Source organism: Chiroxiphia lanceolata, chromosome 18 (genome assembly GCF_009829145.1).
Source record: "Chiroxiphia lanceolata isolate bChiLan1 chromosome 18, bChiLan1.pri, whole genome shotgun sequence".
Classification (NCBI taxonomy): domain Eukaryota; kingdom Metazoa; phylum Chordata; class Aves; order Passeriformes; family Pipridae; genus Chiroxiphia; species Chiroxiphia lanceolata.
In genome coordinates, this window is record NC_045654.1 from 3866317 (window position 1) to 3881083 (window position 14767).

Genomic DNA, 14767 nt, shown 5'->3' on the forward strand with positions numbered 1-14767 from the left:
TTACAGGGGGAGGTGTGAGAGTTTGGGGGGTGCCTGGGGATCCGCAAGGCTTGGATCTGGCTCACGGAGCTGAGCCGAGCCCGTGAAATATGGGACATCTCTTCCCCCTCACCCAGGTTTGGAGTAGTCTCGTACAGCCTCAGCCTTCAGCCTCTTTAACTCCTTTATGTTTCTTTCCTATCTCCAGGTCTTCCTCACGTTCCCCCAGCTATTCCTCCAAATCCTGCAAAAAAAGTCCTGGGAGTAGGAGTTCAAGGCCTCGTCGGAGCCCCAGTTACTCCCGCTACAGCCGTAGCAGGTACAGCTCTCTACTCATGTGATATCTGCTGCCTCAAGCTTTCCCACTGCCTCCATCACTTGGTTGGACTCCAGCATACCTCCTGGTTCTTCCCAGCCCCAGACTGCTCCCTCAGCTTCCTCACTGGGTGCTCTAGTCCTCAGCACTGTGGTGAAAGGGAGCAGAGGGTCATGCAGGAAGTTATATGGCAGTATATTGGCCCTCAGTCCAGTGGAGATTTCTCACCATTTATTGCCCCTGAGGTGCTGTTGCAGAGGGAAGAGCCCAGAGATGAGCTGTGGAAAAAATGGATTTTCTGGAGCCTAGGACTGCCTGGCATTGATTCAGGAGGATTTCAGACAAAGCACTTTTGGGGGTGGGTTGCTGGGAAGGAGACCTGTTTTATCCTTTGCCTTGAAGCATCACGATCACAGTCAGAGCATGTGGCAGGTGAAGTGGCTGTCCCTCAGCTCCGAGCCCTTGCAGGGGACAGCTGTGCAGCCAGGAGTGCACAGATGGCTGCTCTGCTCAGTGGTGTGTGCCACGGCCTCATCCCAGTGGGAGATGCCTCACGGGAAAACCCAGGGAGTGCCCCTCTCTGTCATGCTGGTGTGAATGGTGGGCAGAGCATGAGGCTCTGTCTGGGTCTGGCCACCCAGGAGAGGAGCTCATGTCAGAGAGGGGTCTGACTGCAGCAGGGAATGACATTCTGCTTTTCAGTCACGGCTCTGCCAAAGATTGTTAGGCCCTGGGAAGTGCCCCTGTTGCCGGGACAGATGCCAGGTACCCTTGGGCTGGCACTCACAGCCCTGCAGAGGGAAACATGGTCCAGGCACTCTCTGTTCCCTCCACACTCCTTAGAAAACACACATCTCCAGCTCAGTCCCAGAGATGCCTTTGGGCAGGTTCTTCTGGTATCATCACTGCTGCTGTGAACATTTTGCACCCTTAAAATCATACATTCCCAAGGTTGATTCTTGCAAGCTGTGACAATCCCTGTGCTACTGAGGAGAACATTTCTTGCATGGAAGGATCAGGCAGGCTCCTGACCTGTAACGTGTTGCTTTGCAGATGGCACTGAGCGGGGTGTATGAAGTCAGCCACGCTCCACAGAAGGGCCTGTACTGACGTGTACGGGAATTTAACAAAAGAGAAAACCATAGCAACACGGGCACTCCTTCTGGCGAGGCGTGAGGAGCCCTGCAGGGATTCGGGGCCGGGGCCCTCGGCTCACGTGGGGCCTGTTGGCAGGGCTGTTCCTGCTGGCAGGACTGTGAGTGCCAGCTCCAGCAGCATGGCCAACAAGAGCAATTTTACAGAGCTAAATACAGAGCACACCCACAGACACAGGTCCCCGTAAGCCATCTTAGCTTGGCAGTGCAGAGCCACTGTAAGACACTGCTGGAACCCCCAGACACAATCAGTGGTGTCCATCTGTCCAGCCAGATGAGTGTCTCTCTGTCCAGCTACATGAGAGCTCAGGGCTGATGCCACCAGAAACACTTAGAGTGGTCCCTTTTGGACATGAGTGCCCTCCACTCAATGGGTCATTGCCTCCACACCCGAAATCCACCCACAAAACTGTCACCCAGCAGTGACAGTTCACAACCTGTGCCTTCCCCAGGGACCGTGAGCGAGAGCACAAGTACAGCTCCAGTGAGAAGGAGTCGCACCGGGAGCGTGACCGGCAGCGTCGGCGCCGCTCCTACTCCCCCCTGAGGAAGCGCCGGAGGGACTCTCCCAGCCACCTCGAAGCTCGGCGCATCACAAGGTGAGGGGATGCTGCCCCATCCTTCGCACACGGGCTCAGCCGGCGCTTCCCAGGGGGATGTGGGCTGTCCTTGGGTCCCGGCCCTTGCCAGAGGAGGTTTCTCAGGTTTCCCTGAGCCTGATCAGCAGGCCCTTCCACCCCTCCCAGAGCTTGGGGATTTCTAGCTAGAGGCAGAGGGAGGTTTGGAGGGAGGGTGTCTCATTAACAACAGCTGAAGGAAAAAGGATGCAGTCAGAGCAGGGACTCAGGTGCCAGGAGCATCTCCTCACAGGTTTTTATTTCATCCTTCCCTGTGGTAGATGTCCCACACTGCAGAAAGGCAAATATTGACTCCAACGTTCATGCTCAGGGCTCTTTGGGACAACATCAAGCAGAGCCGTGCCTCGCCTCAGATTTCATGTTTGGGATGTTCCCCAGGGCTGTGGGTGTGGGTGGTTTGAATCCCAAAGCCCATCAGCTACCTGATCTTTTCCTTCTTTTTCTTTTAAGCAAACACATTCACATTTCTGGGAGTGTTGTGCAGAGCAAACAGTGCTCTTTGGGGATTTTGGCAGTAAATCTGTCCTTGTGTTGCTGGTAACCCGTCTCTCTCTGTCCCCACAGTGCCCGCAAACGCCCCATCCCCTACTACCGTCCCAGCCCCTCCTCCTCCAGCAGTGCCAGCAGCTATTCCTCCTGGTACAGCAGCTTCAGCCGCTCCCCGAGCCGAAGCCGGAGCTACTCCAGCTACCGGACGAGCCGGAGCCGAAGCTGGAGCAGCAGCAGCGCCGAGGGCAGGAGCCGCAGCCGGAGTTCGGGCCCCAGGAGCAGCCGCAGCAGGAGCAGGAGCTATGACTCAGGAGCCAGCTCCGACAGCCTGCGTCGTTAGGGAGTGCCGCTGGTGGCTGACACCGTGTGCCGGCGGCACCTCCAGATTCCCGGCATTCTCTGCTTCCTTCCCACCTACCTGGCCATCGATAGCAATCATCCCCGATACTGATGTGGTGGCAGTGCCGGGTCCCCCTTCCCCGGTTCAGAGTAAGAGCCCTGGAGCGCCTGATGCAGCCCCTTCGTTCTGCCATGGAGTGGGTGGATCAGCCCCAGCTCCCTGTGCCAGGGCTGGAAGAAGGGTCGGTGCTTTACAGAGGGTCTGTCACGACAGACCTGCTCCATCCTCCCTGATGCTCCCGTCTCTCCATCGCTGCCACTCTCCAAAGCACTACCAGCTGTTCCAAAGGAAAGAACTCAGCTCCAGGAACCAACAAATTAACTTCTCTTGGAGGAAGAGACCCAGTTAGGGAGGAGTTTGCTGGAAAGCTGCTGAGATGAGGGGAGTGACCTGTCCCCACCAAGGCAAACATCAGGTCCTTTGGGTCTCTCCTCCAGAGTAGCTGCCCATTCTGTAGCAGGCCTTTTCCATAAGAAAATATTTATTTATTGCCACTCAGCCAGGCCTTGCTGTAAATAGAAGGTTAGAAATCCCTCCTGACGTAATTTCCAGGGAAAAAAAGGGCTGTTTGCTCTTTCTCCTGCCCTTTCCTACGAAGTAACCACACCTTTTGCAGGGTTGTTTTATCCCCCCAGTGCTGACTTGCTTGCAAGCAGCCTGCTGAGGTCTGAAGCAGACATGGGGCTGGTGGGGTACAAGGCAGAGGGGAGCTGCTGCCACGCTGCACTCCGAGGGCCAGGCAGTGGCATGGGAGACAGGGCCCACGTGGTTCCCTTCTTGGAGGAAGCCTCCTGCAGTTTGGGTTCAGGTTTTCCTAAAGGAAGTGTTGCCCTTGGAGTGGAACCATAGGGAGGTATGGAGACAGCCTGGTTGTGGGGTACAGTGAGAGCACACAGGGTTAAAAGGGCATTGCATGAGCCAGGGGACCCCAAATTCCTTTCCTGAAACAGGCAGTAGTTTTAAGCAGGATTTTAGGAAACCATTTCTCCTTGAGCCCCTCAGGCTGCCCTGAGGCAGGACCAGCAGCACAGTAGTGCTGGTGCCAGGCTGCAGCAGGGTTTACTGGTGGCCCAGTTTGTCACCGGGAGGCCAGAGCAGTGCAAGGGGACAGGAAGGGCCCCCCACTAATTGCCTGTTTTTCCAGGGAGCCGCAGGCAGTGGCAGGAGGGCCCTGCCTGGGCCCTGGGGTTTTGTCTCCCTGCCAGCCCAGCTGCCTGCGCAATTACTGTGTTTTGCCGGGTAACAAAGGCTGCTCCCAGCACAGGCTGAGCTGGTGCTGAGGAGTTTATTTCTCTTACAACACCTGGGTGCTTAGAGACGCTAATTTGGACTTCCCACCCTCCCTTTTTCCATCCCCTCCCCTTCCATCCTGCCCGATTATTAACGAGTTTGGGCTTAATGAGTCAAGGAGGTGTGTTGTTTAAATGTCACAGAAAAGGGCTGAGTGGAGCCACCGTCTGCGGGAGGAGGAGAGGGGGTAGAAAGGAATGCAACCCTCCCCCATCTAAAGAGTTACCTGCAGCCCCCCCAGTCCCGCTGGCAGCAGGAAAAGGGCCAAAGCAGCAAGTGGAAGAAAGCCAAGTGCCATGAGGTGTTGTGGTGGAGATGGATGATTGCCTCAGCAAGCCTAAAAACCTGTTACCTGTTGAAAAGTACAGCAGTGAGGGCTGGAATTCCACCTGGGTGGTACAAGGGGAAGTTTTATGCCAGGAGTCTCTTTCCCCATATCCTTCCTACTGCTGGTTCCCCTTGTCCTGTACCTTCAACACCCAAAGTCCCCCCTTTTCCCAGACCCTGATCCCCAGCCTTGCTCTCTGTAGCTAATGTTAGGATGAGGATGGCTGAGGCAGAGAGGTGGGCACTGGTGTAGTTGGTGGTTTGGTAGGGACGTATCTGTCTCCTGGGACGACACTTTCTAGGACAGAGAGAGAAGCATTCCTTGTAGGGCTGAGCAAATGCTCCAGGGCTGTGGTTGAGGGATCAAAGACAGGGTGTTCTTGCATTGGGGTGCCACTGCCTTCCCTCCTGTGCTGGCCCTGACAGTGGCCCCTTGCCCACCTTCTGCAGTGAGCTCCCTCTCTAAAGGGCTGAAAACCTCACACTTCTTCCCCAAAGAGTCTTTCCCAGTCTGATGCTGAAATACCCTGTCCTTCTGCTCCCGGGGAAGATCCAAAGGCAGTGATGGGAGCTCAGATCCCAGCTTTACCAATGTTTCAGGAGCAGCCTCCTGCCCCTTGGCACCCCGTAACCCACACATGCAGCTGTAGCAAGGAAGCAGCAAGCCAGAAGATCCAAAATTAAGAAGGAAAAGAGGAGAGGCTTTGTGCAACTGGTGTAAATACCAAACACACATCGTGGCTGGGGTCGGACAATGGAAGCACCACACCAGGATCAGCAGCATCCACTCACCATGGGACAGGAGATGACCCTGAGGGTTGCACAGGGCTCTCGAACCTGTCCAGCTGATCCATGTTTCAAGGACTGCATCTGCCTGGACAGTCCATGGCAGCTAAACGTTCCTGGGGTTTCCCAAGCAGACTTGCATTGGATTAAACCTCCTAAATTATTTATTTATTTATTAACTATTATTATTATTATTATTATTCTATTTTTAATTCTATGTCAGAATGGATGCAAGTGGTCACCGTTACCAGTATTTATTTATTCTTTTTTTTTTTTTGAACATTAAGTTATTTTCGGATTTGTTTGTTTGTTTGTTTGAATGTATCCATGCTGCCGGTCTCATGTAAAGGTTTACAGCTCTGGCCCCTCTTGCTGAGGTGGCTGGAGGAGTGACAGTCACTCCTGCTGCCAACGTGTCCCTTTGTGCTCTCTGGAGCAGGGCGGACAGAGGGACGCAGGGGCAGAGCTGTGCGTTTTCACGTTAAAATCTAGGGTCTCTCATTAGATTTGTGCAGGAATGTGATGGATGTGAGCATACAGACGGGTGTAGGAGCCGACAGAGGCGATGGCGAGGGTCTGCCGGCCGGCTGAGCCCCGGGGTGCTGGCAGTGCTGCGAGGGGAAGTGTCTCCCGGGCCGTGCTCGCACCGGCCGGGTGCCAGTTGGCTGCTGCGCTGTTTCCCTTGGCTCCGCAGCCGCTGCTCAACCCGAAACCAATCTGCTCCGCAGAGGCACTGCTGGTTTCCCTGGGAGGATGCCGTCGCCAGGACTCCCCTGCTGTGTTTATCATCCCTGCGCAGTGACCCACCCATGGGAAAACTAAAGAAATGAGACTGTGAGAGACTGATCCCTGCGGAAGGTCCTTGCAAAATCCAGTCTGTGTGTGTGTACGTATGTATGTGCATATGTGCATATACATGTGAGTTTCCCTTGGTCATGGTATTTATTTTTTAACTTATTTAAGATTTTTAGTACAACCTGGAACATCACCCTCCCTTGTCAGTGGACAACTGGGGTTTCTGTGAGTTTGTGTGAAGCCCGTGAGCTTTTCTGTCTCTGTGCCTTTTGCCAGTGCTTTTTTTTTCTTTTTTTTTTTTTTTTTAATTCTCTCATTTGTTGCTTTTATGGACTTTTGCTCTGAGTCCAACATCTCAGATTGCTGCAGGTGCTCTCTGCAAAGAGCAAGTTCATCTGGTGGAAAAGCAACTTGGTCATTTTGATGTTGGTGAATTGCTGCTCACCTGTGGTCAGACACACAAGGGATGTCCAAGGCTGGCCATAGCATCAGGAAAATGCTGGGAAGCAAAGATAAGGGATGTTTCAAAGCACTGTTCTGTTCGTTCTTTTCTTCATGGCTTACAGCACTCAGCTGAGCTTTGCTTTATGTTGACTGCAACTTTCTCAATGTTTTTGTTGTTTTGGGGACTGAATTTGTACCAAATTTGTCTGCAACAGCCAATCATACTTATTTTGCTATGCATTGTACATATATTGAACAGGCTGAGAGGACTTGGCCTCTATTTAATATTTATTTCTTCTATTTATTGAGCGTTAATTTAAAAAAGCTATTTGGGCCATGCCGTTGGGTCTGTGAAGGTAGGAGCCTTTGAGGTGTTGCCATATATGTTGGAGAGAAACAGGCAAATTGGGCTCATTTGGACTTCACCATCAGTGATTTAGGGAAGAACCTCATTGTGATAGAGATGGGCAAGGCAGCTGAAAATTCTCCATCTCCCTGGACCAGCTCCTGTTGACAAATCACATCCCCCTGGAAAGGTGCAGGGCATTCAGAGGTGACAGGCCAGCTCTTGTGGAGGAATAGCCCTGCTCCTCTTCCTCTGCCATATGGAATAGGGCTGCCTGGATCACCAAAGATCCCTGGAGATCTCTGATCTCGCACTGCTGGTCCCCTCTTCCGTCTGGGAGAGGAGAATACTTGTCACCTTTACATTGATGATGAGGAAGAGGATAGGGTTGAAGTGACTGGCTGTGGTCTCTACCAGGAAGGTGGGATGTCCACACTGCCCTGTACCCTGTCCCTTGTACCATGTCCTGCTTTTCCCCCTTCCCTGAGCTTTGTGCCAGAACCAGTAGCTTTGCCCAGGTGGGAGCTCAGGAAAGGTGGCCAGGGCAGGACTGGGGAGGTCTCTGCTGTTTCCAACATAAGCAGAGCTTGCTGCAGGAATCCTCCCCCAGCTTTGGAAAGAGCATGGGACGTGCTAAAAATCACGATCTGCCCCAGTGTCCTCTTTCCCTGAGCGGGAGGTGTTTGTGCTCCACGGGCAGAGATGCCTGTGGTGGTGGAGTGTGGACGTGGCTCTGGCACTGATACGTGCCCAGTGCTGGGCTGTTCCCAGGGAGCTGGCTGGGAGCTGCCAGGTGCTCAGCCTTGGGGCAATTGGGATATTGGTCTGAGAAAGGGACAGATTCGGGTGCCTAAGTAAAGACTTTGCCCTGTAGTGTCCAGTGGGGTTTTATTACCTCTTTACCAGAGAACAAATAATTCTCATGACTTTGCTGCTACCTGGAAGTTTGCACATTACTGGGAGGGTCTCTGAAGCACCGGTACATCTGCTGTTGTAGCAACAGCATCGTGGTCAAGCATCCCAACTTTTGGGCTACTGCCTAAAGAAAACCACCCTGATCCTCACAGGCCTGGGACAGCACTCTGCCTTCAAAACCCAGGGAATGAAAGATCTAGAACAAAAGCCAAGGCATGAGAAAAGCCGCGAGGGAAACGGTGTCTCTGTTTTCTTGCCCGTTGGTCGATTCCACACCAAATTACATTGGTGCATCTGTTCGTTTGAGTTCGTTGTAAAGCTCCCCTTGCTCTCCATCGACATGTGTTCTGTATCCTTTAGTCTTCCTGGGTGTTTGAGTTGTTAGCCTGGTTAGAAAAAGGTTCCAATAAAGGTTCGGACAGTATTTCCTTTGCATCACAGCCCCGTTTGTCATGTTCCTTTTGGATCCAACTGTGCACAGTGGGATATTTTGGGTTGTTTCAGCTGCTCCACAGGGAAGGGCATGTGCCTCCACTCCCAGCTGCTCAGGACTGGCTCCTCAGGGCACTGGCTGAAGAAAAAAAAGTTGTGGGCTAGTATTTCTGGCAGCTCTCCTTTCCCTGCTGGACCAGGCTTCTGCTGCCCTTTGCCAGGCACTTTGGATCCCCCCACCCTCTTCAGGCATGGGAAGTCCTAGCCAGAAATCCATCCATCTCTCTATGGAGGTCACTGTTGGCCTCAACACCTCTCAACTTGGGGTTGTGCCTTTCCCTGCTTGCACAGCTCTTACTCCAAGCCCTGCACAGAGCTCCTGCCATGGTCACCTTCTTGCTAGGAGGCAGAGGCAACTGGGATTGTTCAGCACCCTCACTTTGGGGTGTGCCCCTGGACTGGCTGGAAGCCCCACAGGGGAGCAGCAGCACTGGGCCAGGTCCCCATGCTGTCCCCAGCAGGGCTCAGATGGGCACCCAGGAAAGGTCTGGCCGTGGCACAGATGGATCTTGGGAACACAGGGCAGCATCCCCAGGTCACTCAGAGGAGAAGGGAGGCTGCAAGGGCACTTCATGCTTCCCAGAACTGATGTCGAGGGGTGGCTCAGCAGTGGGAGGCAGGCGGGAGGTTTGGAGTGACAACAGGAGCTAAATTGGGATGGCCCAGAGCGGGTGGGAGGGGACGTGTGACTAATGGGGATGAACGAGGCGACAGGCAGAATTCCTGGCCGGGGAGGGAGAATGGCCTGGAGCTATGTGGGAAAAATGTGGGACTGGGGTTGTTGCGAGGCTCCTGGAAACACAGCAGGATCATGGGGCTGCCCGAAACATCCTCGGGGCTTTGTCCCCCTCTCCTAGTGCTCTGGTGTTTGCCAGAGCAGGTGCAGTTGTCAATGCTGGAGTGACCCTACTGCCCAGCCACGGTGAGAGGTGCCCCGCTCAGCTCAGGATCAGTGCATGGCCACGTCCCCCAGGACCCTCTACTGTCACCCGTGGGCAGCAAGAGCCCCCAGCCAGGCAGGGGCAGTCAGGCAGAAGAAGGGCATGGAGGGGGATGCTCAGGGTCTCTGCTGGCAGCTGCCTCCCTGCATCAGGGGTGCTCAGCCAGCATCTGGGACCTCCCCAGGCATCTTCAGGAATCCCCCCTTGGACCCCAGGGAGACCCTTGTGATACCAGCTGCCTCCACGGAAGCGGAGGAAGCCCTGTCCCGGCCCAGGAGAAGCAGCTCCCCGCCCCCAGCGATGTCACGTCGGTGCAGCGTTATTAATGCCACGGAGTGACCAGTGGCTGAATCTCTGCGCGGCCTGCGCTGCATTAAAGTCTTCCTGCTGCAATTAGTTCCATCAAGTCCATTAGAAAAATTGCAAATGCTGGAGAGACGGAGCATGAGGCAGAGCCAGGATGCGGCAAGAGGAAGTTCTTCCGTATCCAACATGACCCTCATTGATCACATCCCACCCTCCAGCGCATCCCCACTGCTGGCCTGGATCACCTCCACGGGGAGTCCCTCGTTGCCAGCGGTACCCCCTGCATGTCGCCCGGGCTGGGGCTGTGTCTCCCGGGTGGATGCTCGCTGGGAGCTCCCCCGGCAGCGCCGCCGCGCCTCTTCCCACCGCGCGGCTCGCTCCCGCCGCTGCCCTGTAATTAGCCGGCCGCGGCTGTGATTAGCGCCTCGCCCTGCCCGCACCGGGATTGCGGCAGGGCCGGGGCACGCGGCGGAGCGAGGAGGAGGCAGGTACTGAGCAGCACCGTGGGGACCCTGCCTGCTTCCCGGGGTCCCTCTCCTTACCCCAGTTAGGGGACATTTCTCTGGGCCCAACAGGTGAAGGTGGTCTAGGAAGCAGTGCTGGAGAGGGTCATCCTGTTCCCTGCCCCGCATCCCCCAAACACCCACCCACGGGGTCCTACCGCCCTCGCTGTGCTGTGCTGGGGGTGCCACCAGTGACCCATTTCCCGGTACAGTGGTACCCGGTGGTGTGGGGACACGTGGCTTTACAGTGAGGGGAACAGCTTGGTCAGCCCCACCAAGGTATTTTTAACAGGTGACACTGGGGTGAAAGAAGCCAGCCCGGGCTATTTTGGGCAGGCAGGGCAGCAGGAGGGGGCAGCGGGGGCTGGGGCAGCTGCTGAAGTGCCGTGGCCCCAGCGCAGTCGGGATCCTCGGGCTAGCAGGAGTGGTCAGCTGCCACAGCCCGGATTCTCCACGGCTGTTTCATCCTCTCCAAAATACTCGGCTGACAGGGCAGGACTTGCAAAACACACCACCCCCCTCCTCCCAAATCCATATAAATAGTGCTCGCCCAACGGCTGGAAGGTTAGAGAAGTTTCTGGGCTCCAAGCTCAGGCATTTATTGCAGCTCCCAGCCGGGAGCAGCAGGGAAAGTTGCACATAAAGTGCTGGGGAGTGAGAAAGGAGAGAGAAGCTTTTTAATCTCAGGATACTTGGTTTTACTATTTTTTTCCCCTCTCCTGACAAGAAGTTTTATTTTCCTCTGCCCGGTCCTGGGATCGCAGCCAGACAGGAAGCGTTTTCTCACGGCCAGAGAGCTCCCTCCGTCCTTCCTGCGCTCTTCCAGCTCCCGGTGATTCAGCTTGAATCGATATTCTCATCGTCCTTCACCTGGTGCTGGGAAGGAGGGACCGTCCCCGCGCACCCACGTCCCACCCGGGGTGGATGCGTCTCCTCCGGGACAGGCTCCCGGGGGAAGTTTGCAGCCAGGAACAGCCACATAGAGGCTGAGGCTCCGTGGGAGAGCCCCAGGGACACGCTCAGACCCCTCCGAAGGAAGCCATGGCCGACAGCCAGTTGCCCTTCTCCTGCCATTATCCCGGCCGGCGCAGCATCCGAGACCCTTTCCGGGAGCCCGGCCTGACCTCGCGCCTGCTGGACGATGATTTCGGCTTGTCGCCCTTCCCCGGAGACCTGACGGCGGACTGGCCCGACTGGGCTCGGCCCCGGCTCACCACCACCTGGCCGGGCCCCCTGCGCGCCGGGATGGGCCGTCCCTCGGCCATGGCCCCCGGCTACGGCGCCCACTTCGGGGGGTACCCCGAGAGCCGCAGCCCCGCGCCCTTTCCCCGCGAGCCCTGGAAGGTCTGTGTCAACGTGCACAGCTTCAAACCCGAGGAGCTGACCGTCAAAACCAAGGACGGCTACGTCGAGGTGTCAGGTGAGAGCAGGAGGGGGCATGAAAAGCAGCCGGTCCTGCCGGCTCAAGGAATTGCTGTAAAATGCCAAAATCCCCTTTATTTTAAGGCAGCGGTAGCAGCCCTGTGCTTGGGAGCCGGGGAGGGTTTTGGGGCAGCTCCACAGGCAGTTCGGGGGTGCCATGGGGGGATCTGGCTCACAAGCCGTGGTGGTTTGCTGCCAGAATGAAAAAAGACACGTGTCCTTTGGGGTAAATCTCCCTGCTTTCCACCCCGGCTGGCGGCACCCAGCAGTGAGCGGCCGAGAGGGGCCCCAGCCTGGCTGGGTTAATTATAGCCGGGGTGAGGCCGGCACGGAGGGAGATTCCCTTTAAAGGGGCCGAGGGAGAGGCTGGGAAGAAGGGAGCAGCTGCTCCACAGCCCCAGCCTGGATCTGAGCTGGGTAGAAGCACATCCCTGAGAAGTCATTTGATGGTGGGGACAGGGGGTGCAGGGTCCACCACATCTGGGGTGCCCACGAGTGCCCTGAGCAGCCCATCAGCCTGGCACTGATGTCCTCCACTGGCCTTGAGTCCCCTGGGCTGGGGTCACTAGGGAGGGCTTGGGGCTGCCACCCACCACAGTCTCAGGTATTTATTTGGGCTTCACAGCATCACAGAGGGAAACCCCAGGTCAGGAGGGTCCAGGCAGACACTGGCTGATGCTCCAGGCACAGGGCCCCCCATCCTGACAGTGTGGTGGAGAGGAGCCCAGCCCAGTGGGGCCAGGGGAGGAGGCTGCCACCTCCAAAGGTTTTATTATTTATTTATTTTTATTTTTTTAAGCCCCAGCTCTTGGCAGCCTGTGAGACCCCATTTTCTTACTGGAAATACGGCTGTGCTGTGTCCACCATCGCCTCCCCCACATGGAGAGGCTCCCTGAGCCCTCCCCAGGGAAGGGTTTGCACACGGGAAGGGAAACAACTGCTCGGAAAACTTTCCTGTTGGGTTTTGCTGTTGTTGTTTGTTGGGGAAAAAAATAATCTCCTGGTGAGGTGCTGATGTGGGGTGTTGGCCTTCCCTGCAGGCAAACACGAGGAGCAGCAGGTGGAAGGAGGGATTGTCTCCAAGAACTTCACCAAGAAAATCCAGTAGGTACCGGTTGGCCTGGCTGAGCTTTGCCAGTCCCTGCGCCCCAGCTCACACACGCAGGGACTGTTTTCACCCCAAACTCTGCCCTTCTGCAGCACGTGCCTGGCTGGTTCAGGCCACAAAGTGACTTCCTGAGGGAGATGAAGGAGGAGGAGGCCTTTTTTGGGGTGCTCTGTCAGTCTCCTCCACGCCCGGGGCTGTGTTTGGGGAGGGCTGGGGCGCGGGGAGCAGGAGGGATGCGAGGAGGAGCCAACCCCCGGGGTGCGGCGGGGCACGACGGGCTGACACCACCGCCAGCTCCTGACACCACCGCCAGCTCCGGAGCACATCCCCGAGGATGTCTCTGTATCCGTTTATCTCCATGATGTCACTCAGATCGCTATCGCGTTGACTCACCCACGGCTCACTTTGGCAACAACAATGGCAAAGGCGAGTCCTGCAGAGGCAGCCGATGTGGGGGGCAGACCCCCGGCCGCAGGGGTTAACAGGGAGAGGCAGCAAAAAGCCCAAGGCATGGGAAGGGTTTCCTCAGCTGGCAGCAGCTCAGCTTCACTTTTCTACCCTGAAGGAGCCCTGTGCATCCCAAACTCCCACGGGAAGGCTGGGGCGAGCGCTGCACTCCCTCCTGCTCGGCGCTCGGGCTCCTTTTACGGGCAAGGCTCGCGGCTGACGTGGGCTGCGGCACGGCCAGGATTTACTCCTGCTTTGTAGAGGCACAAGCGGCGGGTGACATCCCGTCAAACACATCTGCCGGGGAGATTAAACAGAGCTCCCACGGGGGCCAGGCCGGCCAGGAGCCCGCTCTAAATATCCCTGACACATTCCCAGGCACTACAGTAATAACAGAGGCTTTGCTGAGCCCCACACCCGGGCTGGTGCCTCGGCATCAGTGGTTCCCCACACACTGGGGGTCCTGTGTGAGCTTCCCGAGGGTCGGTGTCCACCAGGGATGCAGCATGGCCCGCGCTCCTAACCCATCCCGTCTTTCCCCTCCTCCTGCAGGCTGCCCTACGAGGTGGATCCCATCACGGTGTTCGCCTCCTTGTCTCCGGAGGGGCTGCTCATCATCGAGGCGCCCCAGATCCCCCCCTACCAGCAGTACGGCGAGGGCGGCAGCGAGATCCCCGTCGAGAGCCAGGAGGCCGCCTGCACCTGAGCAGCCACCCACGGCCCTGCCGTGCCCCGGCAACCCCTCCTCCCCTGCTCCCTCTCCCCCTGGATCCCTGCTCCCTGGTCCCCTGCGGCGCGGCATCCTGACAGCCTCCGGCAAGGGTGACGGGTGCTGCTCGCTCGTAGGGATGGCAGCACCCGTCACCCCAGGGGGGGCCAGCTGAGAGCCGGGGCACACACCGGGTGCCAGGCCACCGTCCCCGAGGGCTTGTAGCAGTCTGAGGTGCCAGTAGAGATTTTGTGCCCGCGGGGCCAAGCAGAACGGATGTCCTCCCTACAGTTGTTGTTTGCTCTGAGTCGCTCGGATGGGATATTTACAACAATAGCAAAAAAGGGCCATTTTTTTTCCTCTAGAATTGACATGGAAACCCGTAGCCCTGTGTCTTCTCCTCCTCCATGAGTTGGTTTTTTTTTTAAACTACATCTCTGCAAAGGACACGTGTCCGGCGGCGGAGCTTGACGGCACGGCCTCCGTCCTGAGAAACGCAAACCGTCCGCGTGCTTTGAACGTTGGTTTGGGGTTTTGGTTTAATTTTTTTTTCCTTATTTCCAAAGAGAATTTGTGCTTTTACTTGTCAGACCTGAGGAATAAAACCCAGTGGATGTTCTTAGCCTCCGCTTGTCTCAGCTGAGCCGGCGAGGGTGGGCGCGGGGCTGAGGGAGGGTGGCAGGGAGGAGGGGGGATTGCCACCATGTGCCACCTCCCAGCCTGGCACAGGTCCTCCCCATGGGGCGGAAGGACAAGGGAGATGTGTGGGGATGTCTGCACTGATGGGTGAATTCCAAGTCCCAGCTAACACTGTGCTGGGGAACCATCAAGCCTGGCGAGGACCATGGGCTCGTCCTGTCTTTACCCTCTCAAGGGGTTGAAAATGTTTTTCCTGCTTGGGGATGCTAAAGCAGGCTCTGAGTTGGGAAATTTGGGGTTGCACCATCCTTCTTTCCATCT

At 56.5% G+C, this 14767-nt stretch overlaps 2 protein-coding genes across 6 annotated transcripts in view; both read left to right on the forward strand.

Annotated features, from left to right (window-relative positions):
- Positions 1 to 8319, forward strand: part of SRRM4 (serine/arginine repetitive matrix 4) — a 48626-nt gene extending 40307 nt beyond the window's left edge. For all 5 annotated transcript variants that reach the window (XM_032705809.1, XM_032705810.1, XM_032705811.1 and 2 more), the window contains 3 exons: positions 188 to 298; positions 1902 to 2048; positions 2652 to 8319. In XM_032705809.1, coding sequence (XP_032561700.1) covers positions 188 to 298; positions 1902 to 2048; positions 2652 to 2916 — 523 coding nt within the window. In that variant the 3' untranslated portion in view covers positions 2917 to 8319. The remainder of the gene's footprint in view (positions 1 to 187; positions 299 to 1901; positions 2049 to 2651) is intronic.
- Positions 8320 to 10544: 2225 nt separating this feature from the next.
- HSPB8 (heat shock protein family B (small) member 8) lies at positions 10545 to 14429 on the forward strand. The gene is made up of 3 exons (XM_032706170.1): positions 10545 to 11541; positions 12584 to 12647; positions 13651 to 14429. The coding sequence occupies exons 1-3, from the start codon at positions 11163 to 11165 to the stop codon at positions 13802 to 13804; spliced, it is 597 nt and encodes a 198-aa protein (XP_032562061.1). The 5' UTR covers positions 10545 to 11162; the 3' UTR covers positions 13805 to 14429.
- Positions 14430 to 14767: the final 338 nt, after the last annotated feature.

Bases quoted from the DNA above. Each gene is read 5' to 3' on its own strand.
- HSPB8 (XM_032706170.1), top strand. From the start codon at position 11,163: ATGGCCGACAGCCAGTTGCCCTTCTCCTGCCATTATCCCGGCCGGCGC. The intron at 11,542-12,583 runs GTGAGAGCAGGA...CCTTCCCTGCAG, and splicing joins CGGCTACGTCGAGGTGTCAG to GCAAACACGAGGAGCAGCAG. The intron at 12,648-13,650 runs GTAGGTACCGGT...CTCCTCCTGCAG, and splicing joins AACTTCACCAAGAAAATCCA to GCTGCCCTACGAGGTGGATC.